At 39.8% G+C, this 23602-nt stretch overlaps 1 protein-coding gene across 10 annotated transcripts in view; it reads left to right on the top strand.

The window, feature by feature from the left end:
- The window catches only part of USP6NL (USP6 N-terminal like), a 129558-nt gene that overhangs the window by 44975 nt on the left and 60981 nt on the right, over positions 1 to 23602 (top strand). For 8 of the 10 annotated variants that reach the window (XM_064442880.1, XM_064442918.1, XM_064442903.1 and 5 more), the window contains 2 exons: positions 12405 to 12478; positions 14333 to 14415. In XM_064442880.1, coding sequence (XP_064298950.1) covers positions 12405 to 12478; positions 14333 to 14415 — 157 coding nt within the window. Of the gene's footprint in view, positions 1 to 4727; positions 4802 to 12404; positions 12479 to 14332; positions 14416 to 23602 lie in introns of those variants that run through there. The other 2 variants (XM_064442933.1, XM_064442862.1) reach the window with 2 other exon arrangements.

Here is a 23602-nt window from a genome sequence, read left to right as displayed (position 1 = left end):
GATTTTACATCATTAATGCTGAATTTTAAAATATAATTATTGTTTGCTCCATTAATTTTGACTAATGCTGGGATAAAAATGATTAATTGGGAGACTTAAGATAATTAGTGCAGTGTGGCATCTGACTACTTATATTCAACTCAGTGTGGGAAGCATAACTCTTCTGAAATGTTCTGGCTTGTGTCAGAATCTAAAATATTAGACCCAATTTTATTGTTTAAATTGATACCGCAAATCTTAGTGCTGTGGAAACATTCACGGTCTACTACTAATGAAGATGTACAATACAGGAAATGTGAAATTATGTCAACATTTCAGATAATTTTTAAAAAATGTTGTTGTGATTTATGTTGCTGGGGAAAATGATTTTTATATGTCATCCTGATGTATGGCATTGGGAAAGCAAAAAGGAAATTTATTGCAGAGAACTGTTATGTTCAATCTTGCTGAAAGATCGTTTGGTTGTATGTTTAGTAGCCTGTCATGGTTAAAAAGTACAAGTAGTGTCAATGTGCAGAAGGGATATTTTAGGTTTCAAAGGCTGCTGGGGACTGCAGACATAATATACTTTTAAAGTATGAGGGATCAAAAAAATGTCATTTTCAGCTAAATTTGCTTATAAAGTTGTAACTAATACCTGAAAAGGCGCTAGTGTGGAAAGGATGACCTGACTTGCATTAGGTTGAGGGTAAATTCCTGAAATATTCCTGCTTTTTATCTGCCAATACTGCTTCTGTGGTCAAATGTCTGATCTTCCCATCTAATACAGCAGCTGATTTGCAGCATATGTAATTAAGACATTAATTATTAAGGCTAGGCCTAGTACTGGGGAAGGGTCATGGATTTCAAGGGGAGTGTGGGAGTAATACTCAGGGGCTGTAGAAGAAACAGATTACATGTTACAGCAGGATCAGTTCTAGCCACAGTAGGAGTTCCAGGAAATTTCATCTTTGGTGGCAGGCTGTAAAATGATTTCCATGTAGCAGAAAACCTCCTGTGTTTTTCTATGAAGACTATCTTTGACATTTCTTTGCTGCTGGGTTATAACATGTTACAGAAACAAGGCTTTCTCTATCTCGTTGAACAGTGAGAATGCAAATCTGCTCTGATCACTGCTTAAACAGCTGTTTGTAGGGCTGACATTACTTCATTCAGCATAGTGTTTACATCTCCTTAAAGATGAAATGTATAGGTGAATGTCCGCTTCGTGATGGTCATAATGGTGCCCTTTGATAGCAGTCAGGAAAGGGAAAAATAGTAACAAACTAGTGAAAAGGCCAGATGGCAGCTACACCCTTGGGAAGATGGAGAACAAAGTATGACTTAAGCTTAGACATAATACACTAGCTAGTTGTTGCTCAAGTCAGACCAGTCACATACTGGCAAGCCCCAAATGGTGCCCAGCCCAAGTCTTTACATTTAAGTCTATTAAGAGCTGCCATAAATGTTTTGGATTGTGTTGACAGAGTCCTGGGCAGGAGGGTGGATTGTTTGTTGGGTTTTTTTTATCTTTTTCTTTCAAGAAAGGAGCATTGTTCAAAATTGGGCTTACTCTTTTCAGTGTAGTTTGTTGCAAATTAGCAATTATGGTTTCTTCTGGCTTTGCAACTGACTATGTTAACCTTCAGCAAATTAATTATCTTCTGGCTCATGACTGCACAAACAACACTCTGTAAAATGGAATTACAGTAGAACCCTGCCAGTTCTTGTTGCTCCACTTTGTAACCCTTGTGGTAACATTCGTAAGGCTTAATAGTGAGGTGATGACATGAACGTTCAAACTGCAGCTTCCAGCTGGGTTAGTTGTAGGCATAGCTGATGAAGATGATTTGATTTTAAGGTGTACTTATTTATGTGAAACACATATTAAAAAATAATTGCAAATTAACACTAAGTAAATGGCCAAGTTGTGTATTATTAGATTATGTTCTTTCTGTTTTATTGCTGGTTTATTCTGAGTTTTGTTCTTTCAGTGCTCTATTAACTAATGCATTAGTAAGGCTGTGTAATTAAAAATAAAGTCATAGACATATTGCAACAACTGATTTAATAGTAGTAGAGTTTCTGTAAGTCCTTTAGTCAATTGCCACTTAGAAAGCAAGATAGTAAGAGTAGTTGATTTAAATTCCTTGCAATATATATTAGACTCCTAAACTTGAATTTCATGTTTTGACACAGGCTTCCTCTGTGGAATATTGCTTAGTAGGGCTGCCTTGATTTCCCTGCTCTTGCTTTGAGCCCCTTGGGGATAGTTTTAAAATTGCTTTGAGATAGCTTTTAGTAGCAGTTAATTCTAATAATTTCCAAAGTGACCATTTTCCATTGGTGACTGTGCAGCGTCACAGAGGAGATGCTGCAGAACTCCAAGTATTCTGCTGTAGAGAAACTTGATTTTTCATTAAGATGAGAGTTCAATCATGTTTCTTCGGGCAAGTTAAATCCTTACTTTCATATTTTCCACCTATTACTGCTCATGCAGTAAAAATACAACAGGTTCTACTTTGAAGAAATGCTGATTATTAAGGGGGGAAGTTGCATGTGTTTTGCTATTGGAATGTTTTTTTTTTGGTGCAGCGCAGAGTGAAATATGTTAATTTTTACAAACAGTTTTACTCCACCTTTTAGGTTTTCTTTTGCTTCTGAGTAGAGGAAAAATTCAGTTAAGCCAAAATCTTCCCTTTTCTCTGTGTAAGACTTTACTTAACACACCACCCCACCCCACCCCACCCCCCCAAATAGACATATTAAACTTGAAAACCAATTAAAGACATAAGAATATCAGTGTAATATAGCTCAGCTTATTGCTGCCTGTGGGTAGTGTGTGGTAGAAAAGCACCAGTAATGTCAAAAAGCAAGTTGTTTTCAGGTGGTGAAGGTATCTGTTGAGGGAGTTAGCCTGGAATGAGTGCTCGTATTCATTGTGTGAGAGTTCTTTTTGTCTTGCCCACAAATATGCTCTCAGGTAAGGGAACACAAAGTAGTTGGTTTTACAAAACCAGTTCAGTAGTTCTCCCATGAGAAAAATGGGAGACGATTTTTGTATAGCAAGAAGATTACTACCGTGTGTGTATGAATATGAATGTCAGCAGTAAGAAAATGCTGCTTTTGAGGGAAACATGCCTGGTGGTGGATATCACACTAGCTCAGTCTAAACTCATACTGAATCCACAGACTAAACTATTGACACCTGGGTTTGGGTGGGATCCATGAGTAGTAAGTAATCAGTGGTAAACACAAAGGAGCTGCTGCTCACTTCCAGGCTCAGTGCTCGGCTGGGCAGTATGGGGAGGAAGACCAAAACAATTGAAGGAACTTTTTTTTTTCTTCTTCTCCCAGTCCTTGGGGGGGAAAAAGAGTAGTCCAATGCACTTCTTAAGACCTCCTGTTCCTGGCACTTTAACACTTTTCAGTGTGCAAGGAAACCATGGAATGGTGGAGGTTGGCAGGGACCTGTGGAGGTCATCTGGTCCAACCCCCCTGCTCAAGCAGGGCCACACAAAGCCAGTTGCCCAGGACCGTGTCCCAAGAGCTTTTGAGTATTTCCGATGATGGAGACTCCACAACCTCCCTGGGTAACCTGTGCCAGTGCTCTGTCACTGTGAGGGTGACCAAGTGTTCCCTGATGTTCAGAGGGAACCTCCAGCGTTTCAGTTTGTGCCTGTTGCCTCTGATCCTGTCACTGAGCACCACTGAAAAGAGCCTGGCTCTGTCCTCTTTGCACCCTCCCTGCAGGTACTTATGTCCATTCATAAGATTCCCCTGAGCTTTCTCTTCTCCAGGCTGAAGAGTCCCACTGATCATCTTTCTGTTGGCTTCAGAAAGAGCTGGGAGCCCACACAAGTCTTCCAAGCTGGGTCTGGCAGTGTGTATGCTCTGACTTGCTTAGGTTAAGAAGTGTCATTGTCTGCCTCCTGGCTGTAGGCATCATGTAGCAGCAGACACTGCTTGAGAGAGCATGTGTAAGGATGAAAATCTATGCAAGAGAGTGGCTTGATGTGTGTGTCCTTGAATATTTGACATGGAGGTTTGTTTTTCAGGTATTGAGGGTGCTGACTGTATACCAGCTTTCAAAAAGCAGATGAATTCTAACCGTATTAAATATTGAATTTTTATATTTTCATCAATGAAAACGTCATTGTTAACTCCTAACATCCTAGGTATTTCAGGTCCCCAAGATATCCTGAACAATAAAAGAGTTTTAAATAGAAAATATGTAAAATTTCCATCCTGTAAGTAGGCAATGACAAACAATTACAAAAATCTAAACTGCATTTTCAGAGTCATTTTATTTCATGGTTTCTTAAGTAATAAGCTGGAAGTAGGGTACTTCAAGCCCCATTTCTAATAAGTCCTTTAAATAAGATGCTTTTCATGCCGCACTTGATAAATACCCATAAAAATTCTTACCCAAGAGCATAACAGTGATGTGTTGCAGGAGCTGTGTCCTCTGAGGCTGTTTGTTCAAATCCTCTTGTTTATTATTAGCTGGAATGCAGGGCTGTGGGCCGTGGTGGAGAACACTAGCATGGTGCCTGCATGACACTTCCTATTAACAAATGATATCTTTGTCCGAGTATCTGCAGCTCGTGTAGCTGTAGGGGCCATATCTTGAAAAAGAAGGAGCACGTGTCAAGTGGCTCGGTTATGTGGAGCAAATACTGCAAGTGGAGGAGGAGAACTTTCTGCCGTTCATTTCTGATAAACTGAGTTAGAATATGGTCTAGAAGTCAACAGATTTACTTCATGAAGACTAAACCAGAGCTTTACAAGGACTGGGCAGAAAATTGCAATCTAAGGACTGGTAAAATGCCATTTTATTTGATGTACTGGTCTTTAATTGTTTATATCATGTGCTGTTCTACTCTCTCATTTCAGGTTAGTGATAACTCTCGAGCTTTAAATACTTAATACTATTAAGGTAGATAATGACTCTTAATGGTGGAAGAAATGTAGCTCAATTAACTTCTGGAAATACTGTTTTTCCTGAGGAAGTATTGCTGTGTAAAAGGGATTGCTTTTCTAACTGCAGCTATTTCACTTTTATGTTAGAAGGTCTCTCTGCATGAAAAGAAAAATAAGATATAATAAATGATACTCTAATCTTTTCTGTCCAGATCAGGTTTAGTATCTATGTGCAGGTATTTACCAAGATTTTTTTGTTCTGAACATTGGCTGCCCACAACAAAACACTGTTACGTGTATGTCATGGCTTTTATTTCATTGTTTGTGGGAATGCACTGGAAGGAAAATAAACAGCCTGGGTATTAAAGGGACTTTCTGATATGACCAGAGACTTACAAAATATTTTGTTTATTGCTCTGATATGTGCTTTGAATGTGTAGATGCATAGCAGCTGGTGGTAATGCCTGCAGACAGGAATTTGTGCCAGTGCAGCTCTTTGTGCAGTGGAATGTGTAATGTGCAAACAAGCAAGAATTTGAGTGAAGTAATGGAAAACAAATTAGCATGTTCCAAGTCGTTGGGGTTTTTTAGACTGCTCTGCAGTTGAGGAGGCAGTAGTGATGAGTCAAAGAATAAAAAAGGGAGAAATCTCCCTTTCGTAAATTGAGATGAGATTACGCAGGATGCTACTAGTATACTGACCACATCAGAAAGAGACGTTACATAAATTTATGGCACATCTGTAAGAAGCAATTTATTATGCTGCTGAAAATGCACTGATAAGCACTATAATGTACCTACACAATCCTTCGGTACGTGTGAAGAACATGCTGAGGCTCTCGGTGGTACTCATTTTGCGCTACCTTGATGAGGAAGCTAGCTTGGCTGTCATTGCTCTTTCCAGGTGAGGTACTCTATCTAACTAGGCATTTTCAGGCTGGCTTCAGGGAGACATCTCACCAGTGAGTTTGAGTCACCCCAGAGATCATTCCCCTAAGTTGTGTGACTAATCTTGCATGGGCTAGAGATGCATCCTCAGTAGATCGCATGTGAAAAACACTTTTTAAAATGCTGTGCCATACTGTTTAACAGTTCTATAGCTGAACAGGATTAGAAGCTGTGCAGGATTAGGCAAACAGAGTTCAAACTACAGGTATTTAGTAAACCTTGAAGAGCAGAAGCTTTTCTTCTTGTGGGAAAGACTGGCATTTTACTCAGCAGCAGCTTGGTTCTGGCAGGTTGTGAGATGAAAAACAGGTGTAACTATGGGCTGTTTGTGTTAGTCACTCCTGACCAGGAGCAGCTGAGCTGCTGCCAGGCTCTCACAGGTTCTTGAGCTGCTCCTTGGCTGCTGGCAACACAAGGGATAGTGCTACCTGTTCCCACTCACTTATTTTAAAGAACTGGGTAACTGATGGGGCTGTAAGAAGGATCCTTGATGTTTAGATTGGCAATTAAAATTAATACAAAAATACATTATTACCTATTTTATTTTTCCCTTTTTTTGCCTTCCCCCTACTGACCCTTAAATGTATTATAGGGGGTGATAGACAGACCTTGGCTCAAAGGTTCTCTGTGGCTTATAGGTGCCTGCATCTATAGCTACTGTTCTTCCCTCTGAAACAGAAAGAGAAGATGGCACAAAAACATGAGTAAGGCAGGATTATTTCTTTTTGAGTTGGATCTGTCAAACTGTAGCTCTGTATCAGTACCTGGTTTCTTGCAAAAAAAATTCTATCCTTGAGAAAATTTTACTAATAGTCAGAATTTCATTTTTACATGTATTTGTAGGGCACATCTTTATTTTCTCCTTAATAGTGTTTATTTTTACTTGGATCTGTTGTTTTGCTGTTAAATACATCACTGACAGCAGTTGGTCCATTCCAGTTAGTCTTCACGAATCACAGAATGGCGGGGGTTGGAAGGGACCTCTGGAGATCACCTTGTCCAACCCCCCTGCTTGAGCAGGCACATCCAGAGCAGGGGGCACAGGGCCGTGTCCAGGTGGGGTGTGAATGTCTCCAGGGAAGGGACCCCACAGCCTCTCTGGGCAGCCTGTGCCCCTGCTCTGGCACCCGCACAGCAAAGGGGTTTGTCCTCGTGTTCAGGTGGAACTTCCTGTGATCCATCTTGTGCCCGTTGCCCCTTGTGCTGTCATTGGGCACTACTGAAAAGAATCTAGTCCCATCGTCCTGACACCCACCCTTTAGAATTTTTTTAGGTATTGATGAGATCCCCCCTCAGTCTTCTCTTCTCCAGGCTGAACAAACCCAGGTCTCTCAGCCTTTCCTCATAAGGGAGATGCTCCAGTCCCCTGATCATCCTGGTAGCTCTCCACTGGACTTGCTCAAGAAGTTTTGTATCCTTCTTAAACTGGGGGCCTCAAAACTGGACTCAGCACTGCAGATGTGGCCTCACTAGGGCAGAGCAGAGGGGGAGAATAACCTCCCTCGTCCTGCTGGCCACGCTCCTGTTAATGCAGCCCAGGATACCCTTGGCCTTCTTGGCCACAAGGGCACGTTGCTGGCTCAGGGTCCCCTTGCTGCCCACCAGCACTCCCAGGGCCTTCTCAACAGAGCCACTTTCTAGCAGGTCAACCCCCAACCTGTACCGGTGCAGGGGTTGTTCCTCCCCAGGGGCAGGACCTTGCAGTTGCTCTTGTTGAATTTCATGAGGTTCCCCTGGGCCCAGCTCTCCAGCCTGTCCAGGTCTTGTTGGATGGCAGCCTTGCATTCATTCAGAGCAGAACATCATGCGTTTTTCGTTTGTATTATGTCTATTAATATTACTAGTTCCTCCTTGCCTAAATTTACTGCTCCTTCCTTTCTTCCTTAGAATTGGAAGAATCTAGAATTCTGGATAAATAAACTGTTTTCCCCAACGGTCCTTGAAAGCTGCAAGATACTTAGAATTGCAGCTGCTTAGTAGAAACTGGGAGCCTCCAGTTAGTTTTTAATTTTTTGTAAGAAGCCTGTCTGTCAGTTTTAGGAATTTATTTTAATTTAGCATGATGTTTTTAAATTTTTATCAACTGACTGAACTGTACGGGGGGGTTTGAAACTTAAAAAAAGCTCCAGTTTTGAAAATGTGGGATTTTATTTTAAGTGCGTATTTAAATGTGGTTGTGATGCATACTACCTAATAATGGATAACAGAGTAACATCCAGAATACATCTGTAATGTTCTACTAAGTAATGCTGGCATTTCCAGATCCCTTATTTCCTCTCTCAGAAAATAAGTACTGGAGACTAATTAGGATTGTCTCCTTGTGTAGGACTAGTTTAATTTTTTGCCTGTGCCACTTACTTCTTACATACCGTCACTTTTTCTGTTCCTGAAGAAATCGTGTCTTTTTCAATTCTTTGATAATTGGTGAGGTAAAGAGAGACTCTTATTCGAGTGACAAAGGAAGAAAGCTTGTACTGATGCTAGGCAATGCTTTTCTCTCACTTTGTAGGGCTGATGGCAGTCCACAGGTGTCTAATTTATCAGGCCGGACTCTTCAGCAGTTTAAAATCAGTGAGTGGCAAAATGAGACTAGTTCTAGTCCCATCCTTAAGCATCCTTTTGAACGTTTAAATCCAGCAGTTCATCTCAGCAGCACTGCCAAATAAGATAATCTGACATCCAAGTGTAGCAGAAAAGCAGTAATCTGGCTGTTACGTTAGTCCTTTTTCACATCATTGCATATTGGGATTTTCTGGTCGATTTTTCCGGTTCTGATGATGCTTCAGTTCCTTTACATGCAGATTTTCAAAACATACTAATTTGTAATATTTGTAAATGGAGAAAACAGGTCAGTGTGACAGCATGATGAGGGGGAAATCCTCTCTAATGAGGAGTGTTATGTGTATCAGGCCAATGGTTCAGAAAATTTTGGCCTTTGTTTATATGATTTACTTTTTTCCAAAACTAGATGTGTGACATTGCTGCTGGGCAGGGTTTTCAGTATGCTCGTTGTACCTTGTAAGCCTGACCAATTTTTTGAGGGACTTAAATGTGCTGTTTAGCACGCCATCATTGGCAGATTTTATCACCATTGATTATACTTCATTTTTTTTCCTTTTAGGGCATTGATAATGTATTTCCTCAGTTTTTAGTCAAAATCAGTTCTCTCTACTAGTTAATTGGCTATATATTAATGTCAGCCTCATCTGAGATTGCATTGTTTCCTGTATAATGTGGGGTTGATCATCTTTAACGCTAACTTAGAAAATTTGATCATACTTGTTTCACATCTTGAACCACTTTCAGTGCGGTAAGACTTACTGAATAAAACTGATAAGACTTTAGAATACCAGCTATTTGTCTTTAATTTCATAGTGATGTAGTAATGTATTTTTGTGCCTAGGAAGATATTTCATGAAGAATTTTTCTTGTTCCCGTATTTAGCTTTTTCTTTATCAGGAATCATTGTGTAATGTCTAACTTGAAGATGTTTAAATAATTCCTCTTATAAGAAAAATCATATTTTATACTTATCTCCCAAAATATAACCTCTTGTCCCCATCTTAAACTGTTTCCTGAGTTTTTGGGATGGATGGGTTAATGTAACATTAAGCTATCTCAGTGCAGCTAGAAGGTTAAGATGATTCTGGCAGAAAGGGAAGAGGATTACTTTAAAGGCAACGAATATGATAATTTCTACGCTAAATGTAATTGAATTGTCATAAGGCACAGGACATGCCAAAGTTTGATTCATATGTTACTTATGCAAAGGAAAGGAAGGTGAGCCATGGCCATGTTTTCAGCATAAACCAGGACTCTGTTTTTGGTGCAAATACAGTTTTGCTTTTTTTTTTTTTTTAAGCAAAGGTTTAAACTTTATTTCAGCTTCTGCCACTTATTCCGTCTGTGCTGTTGAAGAGCTGTCCATGTCCTTCTGAGTATACTTCTAAAACACAAGTAGCAGTCTATTTTTAAATTCTGTTAATAAAAAATATATATCGACTACTTACTACTAAAGTGTAGTGACTACTATATATTACAATAATGACTACTTATTATTTGGCCACACTCTTTCTCAAGTCAAATCTAATCTCTTGTTTACTGGGAAATAGTGACAGCAATTTTTTCCCATTTCTCAAAGCCCAGCAGCAGTCATACTTTAAACAAGTAAGCTTTTTCCCTCAAATCTGTCCATTGGAGAAGTGAAGATTAGGATTGCTCAGTACTTGAATTCTCTGAAGGAACGTCAGCTTTTTAAGCGAGCATAAAGTTTACTTTTTAAAAACGCATAATTGGCCTTCTATAAAGACTTACTGTAGGCACAGATCTCTGTGTGTTTCAAAAGAAAATGCAATTTAATTTTGGTTACGGTTCCTTTAGCTTCTCACTTTGAAAGTAATTCTAAGCTTCGTGTACTTCCTGTCAGTGTAGATTTGGTAGCTTTAGTGGATGTTGTCAGTTAAGTAGGCATAGTATGTTAGCTAGTAAAGGATAAAAAACGGATTTTTATAATTGTGCTGGGCAATATATAGTGCTTGAATGAACTCAGCGTTGCATCGAGTTCAGTCTGTGCCCTTGTGTGGTGACAGTGCTGGGGAGGGGTTCTAGAAGGGTGCTGCGGTTGGCATGAGAGAGTTGTCTTGGTCAACACTCACACAGGTAGCTGGGGCAACAGAGTTCTACAGTCGCTGTAAAACTGCGTTGGAGAAAAACAAACTTGAAGCCAAACTGCTTTGTGTCTTGCAGTCCTCTTTAAGTTTAGGAATGAAGGTGGAACCAGCACCTGAAGGAGCAGGAGGAACAGCTTGGACAACACTGCAGGCTGAGCAATATGAAATGACTCTACTTGCTTCTTGCCTGACAGGGAGGAAAATATTTCAGTGTTGTGCAGGGATGCATGGCTTCCCAATATAGCAGACGTAATTATTTTTTTTTTTTCCCCTCAAATAATTGTGTAAATACATGTGTGCTGGTTCTGGTACACACTGGAAAAAATGACAAAGCTCAATGTCCTTGCTAATAAATGGGAGTAATATGTTTGGCAAATGATGGTGACAAGCAGAAGGGGCCAGGATGAGGATAACAAAGCGTAACTTTCGGTGATCATAAGTAAAAGCTTTAAAGTAGCAGTCAGACTTTGCGTTAGGGGAAGTCTGGGACAAGCATCACTGTTGCCTGAACGCTGGTGCTTGTGTCCGTGATGGGGCATCCTGAGGTTCTCTCTGCGCTCCCCCAAAGAAGCTTTTAAGGGAAGAACATGCAGAGACTGTACTAAATCTCTAACAGATGGCTTAGAAGGCCACCTTGGCACAAATTCTTGTCTAAGTATCTGAGCAATATGTAGGTAAACTTTATCAAAGAAATTCTGGGTTTGAACAAATAAATGTGTTAATTATGTCATATGATAGAAAACTGTAATATCTGATCTGTTTTTCTATTTCATGGCCCAGATGGTTGATAGGTGTACAATTCCTGAAGTTCACTATGTTGCCGTGAACTAAATAGTGAAGAAAAAACACATGCCTGGAGTTATTTTTATAACACTGTGCGCTTGGAAACTATTTCAAAGCTTTTTAAAGCTTTGCTTTATCTAGAGTGCATTGCTTTTTAATAATCAAAACAAATCAACTCTTGACTCCTTCACAAACGTATCAATGATTAAAGCTGATTTGCCTCATTGGTTTGAAATTATAATCGCATTTGGGATATTGAAGTGCATTACAGTGTTGAATATTCAAAGCAGCATCTTCCTTTTCCTTTCATGCCCTCTTTACATCCCTGTCCACGTTCTAGGGATGGTTTCTGTTAAGGGAACAATGCCAAGGAACCTAATTTGATTACACACAGAGTCTGCTTCACCTTCTTGTTATCAAAACAGATTTATCTAAACAATAACTCCACCACTGTAGTACACTCCACTGTATCTGCAGTGTACTGATGTCCAGTGCTTACCCACGCATCCGTGTTTTTGCTTGTCAGCCTTCCTGTGGTCACATCCTTACGCTTATTCCAACTCTGGGTTGCCGAATGTTGCAGTTCTGATAGTACAATGATGTCCTTCCCTGTTTTCTGAGAAATAAGCCTTAGGCAATTTCTCAGAGGAAGTCTTGCAGTTTTTCTTCAGCATTTATCCATTAACCTAATTCCTCTCTACAAATCCTGTAAATAATTTACAATTTTGTTTCAAACCAGTAGCATGTGTTTTGGCTTTCTCTTGACTATGTGAATGTTTGTGGAATTGGCAACTAGTAGCTTTTACTACTTTGTTAGTGGGTGGTGGGGTATTACTTTTTAAACTTTATTTAATACCTGCTTTGGTGGAAAATTTGGAACACTCTAAACTCAGCAGTTAGGATACCATCCAATAATTGTATTTTACTCTAAACAGTATTCGAGACATGCACCATAGTCATATTTTGCTCTGATACAATTGTTTTGGCACTTCTCCATCCAAGTAGTCTTTCTGAAGTTGAAGTTTATTTTCTAAGTATTTAGCTGCAGTTCTTTGTTCACAAGGGAGAGAATCTGAACAGCATTATTTTAATTCTCCACAGGTGCAGATGCTGAGCAGGATGCTGCTATCAAACTTGCCCAAGAAAGAGCAGAGATAGTTGCCAAGTATGACAGGGTAAGTGAACTTGATAACAAAGACATTTTATAATTAATAATTAATCTTAGTAATATGTCTGTTTTAAAAATGAATCATGGTTCCCACAAGCTTTTGTTTAAAACACTGTGTAATAGTAATCCGATGGTTTCTTGATACACCAGCCTCTGGGTGAATTAAATTCTCCCTCCACTGGGGATATTCTGGATAATGCCTCACTCAACTAATTTTTCAGGTGCATGGCAAGTTGCTGTGGGGCTATTTTAAGGTAGCATAATGTATTAGAAGTAATGAAACTGGGATGTTTGAGGATGCTTAGTATATCTATGAGATCAGAAGGACTCTTACTTTTCTGTTTACTTAACTTTTGGTTATGGTAATAGAAACGCTGCAATCATTACAGAGAACTCAAAAGATGAGCAAACTCCATTGTTAGTCAGATTGTGCTGTACTTGTCCCTCTGTACTTGGCACTGGTGAGGCAGCACCTCGAATACAGTGTTCAGTTTTGGGCCCCTCAGTACAAGAAGTACATTGACGTGCTGGAGCATGTCTGGAGAAGGGCAATGAAACTGGTGCAGGGTCTGGAGAACAAGTCTCATTAGGAGCGGCTGAGGGAGCTGCGGTTGTTTAACCTGGAGAAGAGGAGGCTGAGGGGAGACCTTATCGCTCTCTGGTAGGGGTTGGTCTCTTCTCCCAAGTAACAAGCGATAGGACGAGAGGAGATGGCCTCAAGCTGCATCAGGGGAGGTTTGGTTTGGATGTTAGGAAAAATTTCTTTACTGCGAGGGTTGCCAAGCACTGGAACAGGCTGCCCAGGGAAGTGGTGGAGTCACCATCCCTCGAGATATTTAAAAGACATGTGGATGTGGTGCTGAGGGACATGGTTTAGTGGTGGACTTGGCAGTGCTGGGTTTGCTACTGGACTCAGTGATCTTAATTTAGGTCTTTCCTAACTTAAATGATTCTATGATTCTATCACTGCTGTGAGGAATTGAAGAAATACCTTTTTTTTTTTTCCACTTGAATCACTTGTCAAGTAGAAGCCTGGCACAGAGTATGCCTAGACATGCCTACACAGTATTCACATATTTTTGTAACACTTAAGGACTGTGTAAGTGTCATTGGAGTACTAAGCAACAGACTTGTTTGTAGGGTTCACGAAACCTTTTATGTGCTAGACTTAGTGGTGGTTTGCACAGTGTACAAGTAAGTGGCTGTGGTTTTTTTAATAAGGAAAAAATATGCACGTGATTTGTGTTCTGAGTAGTGGCTTCTCTCTTCACACCCAGTAACCTGTGCATAGCACATACTGGAAGAATATATAGCTGAAATATACTTAAATTTCTGCAAGTCTGACAAAAATTGTCAGTTGGAGTAGAAGAGAGGACCGTGAATGAGTGCTTCGTTGAGTGAAACTCAGCGTTACGTTGTTTCACACCTGCTGGAAGTCAGCATGGAGGTTAGCTTGAGACTGTCCACAGTATGTGCTTGTTGTCAGGTGATGGTTCAGGAAAGGTGGATTATGGACATAAAATGAATAGAAGGTACTGTGCGGTGACCTTGATGGACTATTGTGGAGATAAACAACAGATGTGAGATTATTATGAGTCTGTGGTTGAAATCAGTGGTTCAAATTTATTCTGTGTATAGCAGTGACCAAAAGAGGTTTCCTGTGATGAAAATACTGTTTGCAGGGGCTGGGAGAGGTGTGCTTGGTTGGTCAGTTCAGGACTAGTGTTTTCCTCCCCCTCCTCTATCCTGCTACCAGTGTGTCACAAAGATTGTGCTTTAGGTAGTTGATCCTGTCTTCTGTGTCTTAGCTTATTGTGTCATAAAACTTAATTTGGCTGTCGTCTTTTATTCTTTCCTTTAGGGACGGGAGGGTGCGCAGATTGAACCATGGGAAGATGCTGACTATCATCTTTACAAAGTCACAGATAGATTTGGGTTTCTACAGTAAGTAGCAAGCTTGAAAAGAAAATAAGATTAAGACTTTTTACTGTACTACTAGTACTATTTGTGCTTTTTATTGTATAGCCTATTTGGTGAAAGTATTATGCCTTTTAATAGATCTTCTGGAAAGTGTTTGCTGTGTAAGTTTTGGGTAATCTTTCACTGTGCTTTTCAATTCAATTTCTAGCTGTTTTTTAGTTATAACTTAATCCTTTGTAGGCAGTGAGATATTTTTGTATTTTATTTGGGAATGAAAATTGATAGTCTACAAAAATATATTTCAAGCTGAATTAAATTGCACATAAATTTTGGGTTTAAGTAATTGTGTTACATATAAACAAACTTGAAGTTCTTGGAAGGATTTTTCAAAATTTTGTTATAATGTTGATCTTGAAAGAAAATCCCAGTACATTTAAGGTTACTTAATGCCTGTGTATGAACAACGGTGCATCCCACAAAAACAAATCTCATGTAACTTCATGTATTTAGTAACCATACTGAAGTCTCCGCCGATTTGGGACCTAATGTTGCATCATTAGTCAGAAAATGCCAGAATCCAGATCCAATTACCCTATAGGTAACTCCTTTGTAATAAATAATCTCTGGTTTTTTGGCAATTAAAAGATGAGTATTAAATTCTATTCGGACTTTTGTGGTTGCCAGATATAAATATCCAACCTGCAGAAGCCGAACACAAGCTGACGTACTACTTCTGATAAATCCAGTTAAGACTCTCCACCATTCCTTGTGTTTGACATTTATGTTTGAATATGTGAAGTGCAATTAAAAGCCGGAGAAATCAATGATGAGTGGAAAACTTATTGTAATAACTATGTACTTCTGTAGTATTGGGGGGGAGGAGGGGTCTGTGTTTTTTTGTTTTATGGGATTTTTTTTCCCCCTCTCTTTCTTCTATTTTGTAATGTCATTGTTTTTATAAGCTGTCGGTTAAAGATGCGATCTACCTGTAGGCTGCTTTTGCTTCATCAGGGTGAGATAATTTGGATATGACCTCTGAACAGTTCTATTTTACACAGAGAGGTCTTTGTGTTGGTAAACTACAGCTGCAACACCACGTGTCTGGTATTGTAGCTGCAGTTGTAGGCATTCTTAATGGAGGATGTCAGAATTATTTCTTGTGCAAAAGTAACTGAAGCCCCTGCTAAGTTCACCGCTGACTTCAATGGGAGTTGAATCACACGCCTTCAGATTTGCAAGTGGGTTCTTGATTTTGGCATACTTATGAACTCCTGAACTTTTCCTGTCACTTGTGTTGTAGTATTTGCCTTTTTATATGCTAGGCATGAAAGACTGTTAGAGTTGCTGCTGCAGTCAGTTTTCAGGAGTCCTGGATTTCATGGCTCCAGTGGAGTAGTATATTTGAGATGCAGTTATGGAGGAGCTGCTTGGCAAATCACCATGTACCAGTTTCCATGCTGCTGTAGCTGTAACTTAAAGCTACTGTGGGCACCCTCACATCACACTGCAATCATTCTTGGAACGTGGTAGGGTAGATGGACCTTAGTCATTAGGCCATACTTCCTTTCTAGTAATGTCATTAGTCGCCAATGCAGTCTCCGCAGAATTTATTCTCTGCGTAGTCAACTTCAAGGGATAAAATCTGAAAAATTTGTAACACGAGTGCTGCACAAATTAACTATGTAAGTAGGTTCTCTGTCTCTTCACTAATTGTGTGATATTTTTTGCTTATATGCTGCTAATGATGTCTCGTTATAAGGCAGATTTCACCTGAGAGTGCTGTCAAGACTGCTTTATGGTTCTTTAAAGCAAATTCATTGCAAATGACGTTTTTATTTTCCTGAGAAATAAAATCTCTCCTAATAGCAGAAATATAATTAGGATATGCATATCAACTGTCATTCCCTGAAAAGGCAATTTATATTGCACTATAGATTTTAATGCACTGTAGATTTTAACTACAGTCTGGGTTCATGTATACTGCAATACTGAGCCTGTGCAATCTACTGTTTCTGAAAGAAACACCTATTCCTACAAGAAATTGAAACTAAGCAGTACCAGAAGCCTCAAACAGTTGCCGTAATGGTTATTGTCCATAAGACCCCTAATTCCCCATGACCCGTATACCAGGCATTTACATTGTGAATTAACCAAACAGGCTGATGCGCATTGAAAACTGAAGCTCTGGGGACAGTATTAAATTTATCATACTCTAAGCTGAGATCCGCAATGATTTGTAATCTTGTTTACACTGACATCTTAATACACTTAAGTAGCTGAAAAATGTCTTTTGTATCAGGAGGGTGGATGTGGGGAACCTGACGGAAAATTAGAGCTTGTCTGCTCAAGTACAATAGGCCCCGATTACTATCGGTCGTTTATAAACTTCCTTTTCTCCTTGGCTGTGTCCTGCCTGCAGCTTTCCTTGGCTTTGTGAAGGTGCATTCAAAGTTCAGCTGGTTGCTGATAGGGCAGGTGGGATGAAGCACGCAAGCTGCCTGTGTAACTTGCCACCAAGAAGATGATGGCAGGAAGTAAAGACTGGAAACTTTCAAAGAGTAGTTTTGGTCTAGATCTGTGATTCTTCTGGTGTTCCAGTGTCCTTATTTGTGTGTCAAACTGGGAATTAGTAAGCTTAGGGATCCTGAAGACACTTACACTTCTATTGTCTTCCTACTGGAAATAGATATGACACTTCCCTTCAGGTGAAATATCTCACCTTAAGGCTAACCTTCATTTGAGACCCACAGTTGAAATATCTGTTGGGCAGCTTTGGTCAAATTCTAGTTGTTGTAGGTGGTTATTGTTTACAGTACTTAGGACCATCTTTGCCTAGCACTGTCTTAACTTTTTAATAGCTGTTGCCTTAAGAACACAATTTAATTTGTTTGCTGTAGTACTGGTTTTTTATTTTACAATTCTGCAAATGAATGTAGAAGATCTAGTTGACTTTGGATATTAAAAGGAAATTGGTGTGGGCAGTTTATTAAAATAGCTATTTTGACCATAAACCAAAAAAGCTGAGTTAATACCTAATGAATTTAGGGATCAAGAAAGTCAGTTCAGTGAGAAGTACTAAAGCATTATAATAACAAGACTTGTTTGAAATGAATAAAGGGAAGTTTTAGAGAGATGCTGGATATGAGAAGATGGTTTCCAGCAAACAAGCTAAGCTGCAAAATAACGCTGTGGGGAGCCGAAGGGTTCTGTCTCTTGAGATGTTTAAGACCAGATTGTACCAAAGTACACCTATAAGCAGTATTTTTGGTGGGACTGACTGAATTGTGACGGGTATGTTTTCAGTAGAGTAGCTTCTAAATTGTATATGAGAGACATGCACAAACCAGAAAGAGTTAAAATCTCATTATTGGCTAAAATGTGGAAAACTTGACCTTACCAATTACTGTTGTTGCAAGGCTGTAAGGAAGTGGGGGTCATCATGATTTATTTAAGCCATACGGTGTTGCTGGCAAAATAGTCTTAACTTGAGGATTTTTTAACATAATTTAATTTATTGCAAAACAACACAACATTCTGATTGATGGTTTGGATATTGGAGGGGACCCCAAAACATAAAACTTTAATGAGCACCTAGGGGAAACACCTTTCTTCCTTCTGCTCCCAGGACAAACTTCCCTTGTTTTTTGCCATGGGTTACCCTTGGCTCGCCCCGGATCCTTTGGCGAGGTGACAGGCAGTGCCTGTGGTCGGGGTCCTGTATGCAATGGCTTCTTTCTGCCACTCTTGGTTTCTTACTTGTTTTTGTCTGCTGCTCCTTGTATCTTACTAATTTTCTGCTACCCCAGTGTGGGTCACCCACAGGCTGCAGTCCCCTCAGAGACATCCTTCCCCTGGCATGACGTGCCTCCTTCTGAGAGTGCGTCTCTGGCCATCTCCCCGACATCTCCTTCCATGTGTCTCTTCTGCTTCTCCCCATGTCTCTTCCATTTCTCACGCCTCTAGCAGCTGCCATGCTTTTAAAAATGTTTTTAGGATGGGGATTGCAGGTTCACAGAATCCCAGGTTGGAAGGGACCTCAGGGTTCATCTAGTCCAACCTTTCTGGGAACAGCACAGTCTAAACAAGATGGCCCAGCACCCTGTCCAGATGACCTCCAACTGACTGAAGTTTTGGCACATGATGGCTTTGTTACAGCGGATTCAGAGCTGCTTGGGGCAGCTGTGAGTGGCACAGGGCAGGTCGTGGCCCCCTCTCACGCCAGTCACCCCTGCAGCCCCTACCCCTGGCTACTGAACGTAACTGCCATGCTGGGTACAAGTCAAGTGATGGAAACTCAACTTGTGAAGAAGGTAACCGAGATGTTGGCCAAGGGAGCCAGTGTTTTCTGGGCATGTTGGTAAGAGAACATTGCAAATGTGACTGTGGTCACTAGATTGTTGTACAGCCCGACAGTGTGTTTGCTTCGTTCTGGAAGATTGAGGATGTATTTGGAGAGAGATGCTTTCAGTTCACTGTTATCTGAGGGGAAAAGGCCATTTCAGAGTCCAGAGGTCTCAAATGACTCTAGGGGCACATGTCAGCTCTGAGGGAGCTGTGATTCAGACACTGATGTGCCTTCTCGTAGCTGAGTTTATGCTGCCTGTGTGCCACCTGGACCCAGCTGACAGCTGTTCATGCTTCCCAGTGCAATATTTCCAACCCTCTTACGTTAAACTCCATTTGGAAAGCAATGCAAGAAAGGTTAAGTAGCATTGGTTCATCTTAATACCATTTCATACAGTCTTAAGATTAACAATGCTAATGGTATTCATGGATATAGACCAGTTTTTTTATCAAGTACTGTTGGTCATCTTAAAGTCTTGGAGTAGTGCCTGTTAAAACTTTGCTCTTCATTTATATAAAGTTTTTCTGGGAGCAGCCCATGTCAGGGAGCATATCTTGGTCATGAACACAAGAGTCTTGAGAGGACAGACCAGTATATTTCTACAGGTGCATGTGGTTACCTATAATCCTAAAAATATATTTTAAAAAAAGGCAACAACAACCTCACACAAAAATCTTCAGACGTGGTCCTTATTCTGTACATTCTCCAGTAAAAATCCTGCTGGACTCCTGATTTCGCAGGATTCCTGACTGTGGTGTGGGAAGGCTGGGCATTAAGGCTGATGTGAAAAATACCATTCATTTTTAAAAGGAACGTTTTTTCCTCCAGGAAATCTAGCACCAATGTTTGTATATAGAGTCTATCAGTGTTTTGATAAGATCAAATATTCTTTTCTAGGAAACATTGTTGGAATTGTATGTGGTTGTATGTGACGGTTTGTTCTATACCTGTAAGTTGATGTAAGTCTAGGTGACCATCTTGGGGGACCACCGTAGGTTCAGATAAGCTTTAGTCTATAATGTTCGACTTTTTCAATCAAGTATTTTAGGAATGGGAGAAATGCTTCAGCTCTTTTCACAGATAGTCATAAGAAACTTTCAGGAAAAAAATGGAATGTGTTTGGTATTAATAAAAAAAATAAGGTTTTTGTTCCTCCTGCCCCTGCTTCTTGGATATGCTGTGTCTTCTTGGTCAGTGTTGTGCCAAGCTACCTCACTTTTTTTTTTCCTCCGGATTTAATAAAAAGTTCTCATTTAATGCTCAGAATACACACACATATGCACACAAGCACCAGAATTACGTAATTCACAAAAAAAACCCCACACCAAAACAAAAAAAAACCACCCAACCCCCCAGAAAACCCACACAAACCAAACAAATAGAGAACAAAAATAAAACCCCTACCCCAGGGGAAAAAAAAAAAACTCCAAACAGCCTGCACCTCACAAAAGAAAGCAGCTCCTTTCTGTCTTATCTTGGAGCCTGGCAAAATTTTAAAGTAAATGCTCTTAATCTTTTTCACTGTGGACTGTTCTTTCACAGAAGTATCTGCCAGGTAAAGTTTCTGTTTGCAGTTTTTCTAGTAGCAGTCATTGATAAGGGAATAGCTTCAGGGAGGAAACCTAAAGGAATTTCTGAGTGTCTTGCAGCCAGGCATTCCAGTAATGCCTTGGGACCTGGGATTTCCCCCTTCTCCCTCTGTGAATTCTTTTGTGATTTGTTACTGCTTTGGGATGGTTAAAGAAGCTACTAGAATTAATGTTATTCTTGGGGCGGTAGCAAATCCTCTACTACTCCTAGGAACATTTTAAATATATTTAATTTTTTCTTAAACCTACAGTTTAAATAATATCATCTATGTTACATCGTCTATTTAGAAGTGGCAATTATATGAATGATTTTTATACTTAAAAAATTATTGTTGGTCTTAAAGCAACAAATCCAAACGACAGTCAATGTTTTGTAAATAAATAAGATTTTAAGCTTTAACTGAAGTTCATTGGAGCACATATTTAAGCATATATTTTTGTCAGTGTTCCCTGGTATTTATTTTTTGCAAAACTCTCCAGCTGGCTATGAGGACAAAATAACTTCATTCCTTCCCCTTCCTCCCTACCCTGTATAATGTTAAGGTTGAATGATCGCAAGAGCATTGGCTGATGGGGTTTGCAAAACAGCCTAAACTTTGTATGTGCTCCTAAAGTAGGGTAAAAGCTGAAAGCAGCATTTTGCAACTCTAAAGGCCAACACCGATTTCATGTTTAAAGAGCCCGTCCTCTTTCAGGCCTTTCAGGACCAGGCCACAAGTCAGAGAGACGGATAAGCAAAGTGGCCTCAGTCTTCCTGAGATGGCGCAGAAAACTAGAATTTGAGCAAACCTGAACAGCCAGAAGGCACCTTCCTTTGCTTAGGTCTCCACACCAATATGCCCCCGTTCAAAATGCTGCCAGGTTCTGCGCTCCTTCGTACTGAAATCTCTAACTCACTGAACGACGTTCCCTCTCAAGCGTGAGACGTCACCCAGGATCATTTGTTTGGTATCTGTTGGAACTAGCGATTTCAGTCCTTCATCAGAGAGTGACTGAGCAAAAGATATTTAAAAAATAAAAATCTGCACATTTCCTTTTTAGTTAGCAGTTAGCATTTATATTATCTAGTCTTTTCTTAGCTGTACTTGGGTGCATGGATGTTCTCATTTGATGCCTTCATTTATCTATCTCTGTACATCACCCAGCTGTGAGGGAGGCATTCAGTTTTCTTTTGTAATAAAACTTTTTGAGACCATAGTTGTGCTTTTCTAAGTAAGAAGAAAAGAACATTGCTTTTTGGAATTCAGGGCAGGTACAGCTCAAGGCCAAATTTTACTACTCTACATTGGGAAACACAGAGTATGACTAACATACGCTGACTAATATATTGTGGAAAGCATTATAATTGTTCAGGTCTTAATAGGTACAACATAGAAATAACAGAAGAAACTACAATTTATTTACTGCAACTTTTTGAAGACCTTGTTTCTTTCCATCGTTGGCTGATGAATGCCATCAGCAGAATTGTCCTGTTAACTTTCAATAACGAGCTGTGAAAATGATAAGCTGCAATGACATAAATTAAAAAATGCACCAATTATTTTACGGACTTTGTCTCCAACCTGCACAATATGAATTCTTTTCAGGTCTTGTTATGATCAAGGTCTCTGTTAAATTATATTAATAGCTATTATCTTCTAGCAATAACCAATATCAGGTTTTGTGGTCTGACTAGTGTGATTCGGCTTAAACATGTTTTTCTTTTAATACAGTTCAATAAATGGAAACTGGGGATGAACATGCAGTGTAGCAGATGCTGTTATGCTGATAAATATCCAGGGAGCAGCGGCGTAGTGAGCTTGGGCAGGTTGGAGGTTTATTCTGCAAGGCTGCTTTTGGTTGTTTGGTTTTTGGTGGGTTTGTTTTTTCGGTTGGTTGGTTGGTTGGGGGTTTTTTCCTAGTGAAGGAAAAAATGTGCAATAAAAGTACTAATGGTAGAAAATACAGGTGTGGTGTCCCCCTGCCATTCATGAAGCGCTCTTAAAAATTTCGCTTAGATTCTTGTACTACTCTTACAGCAGTTCTGCGCTGATTGTGATGGAATTGTACCAATTTACAGCAGCTGAGAGTCTGACTCTTATTCTTGATCCCATGAGTCTATTAAAGCAGTGAACATGCTTTTAGAATAGTTTGCTAATGATGGAGATTACTGCATTGCCAGAGGCGCTCTTCAAATAGCAGAGTTCATTATTCTTTCTTTTGCTAAGATAGAGGCCTACCTGCTCTTCTCCATCAAACTTTACTCTTTAAAAAAATGTGTTGCATTTTTATTAGCTCTGTAATGCATTTCTGCAGCATGCTGCAAAAATGAGCTGGGGAGCAAAGAAATGGAGAGCAAAGAATTGTGAGATGCTCTGTTAAATGTCTCTAAATTAAGCTATTGATTTCCCCCCTGCTCCCCCCCGCCCCCAGTATTCTTATTTTGCCTGTAGCTTTTTAATAGGTAACAATATGATAAGCAACTGATTATTCTCTCTCATTCTGTTTCTTCATAATTTACGTGTAGCCTTGCTGGAAAATAGTCCCTATCTCTAAGATGTTCTTCATATGTTCCTTACTACTTTCTACGAGGTGCCTGTTGAAGCACATGTCCAAGAGCAGTCACTTATGCAGCTAACCCTGCTGATTTGAGTAGGTATACAGGTGAAATCTCTCCAGAAAAGAGATGTAAGGACTGGTGTCTGAGTGTTCTTGTCAGCAAAAGAAGTTACACTGTGATGCCAAAAGTTTTGGGTAATAAAAATCAAAGAAAGAAGCCGGGTGGCTGGAATTTGGTGATAATCAAAGAAGTATTAAATAGGAGTTTTAATGTAACTTTAATTTCAAAATTTTGGTAGAAAAATCTGGACATCAAAGCTTAAGGAAAGAGCGCTAAGGTTACTAGGAGAGTTGTAAAGTTGCTGGTCATAGTGACACACAGCCACTAGCCTTAATTGTTTAGGCACAATAAGTATTGCCAAACGCGTTAAGTGGTACGATGATGTGCTAAAAGAGCAATGTTGATTCTTAACAGTTCAATTATGAATGTAAATCTTACTGCATTTTGTATATTGTGGTCATTCATTAGGGACTTGCCGCCATTTCCCTCTCCTGTTTTTTCTCAGCTTTGTGAGACAGGGTCTGACCTGCTTGTCAGGAGGGTGGCTTAACTCCTCCCTCCCTTGGGAAGAAAGTGTGCTAAGTTCAGTCTCTTTCAGCCGCCAAAGACAAATCTTTATTTAAAAAACAAAAAAAAGGTGAAATTGAGATCTTGGATATTAGAGAAGAGTTGTGGTTC

Source organism: Phalacrocorax carbo, chromosome 1, assembly GCF_963921805.1.
Source record: "Phalacrocorax carbo chromosome 1, bPhaCar2.1, whole genome shotgun sequence".
Taxonomy (NCBI): domain Eukaryota; kingdom Metazoa; phylum Chordata; class Aves; order Suliformes; family Phalacrocoracidae; genus Phalacrocorax; species Phalacrocorax carbo.
This window is presented reverse-complemented; position numbering and strand designations above follow the sequence as displayed.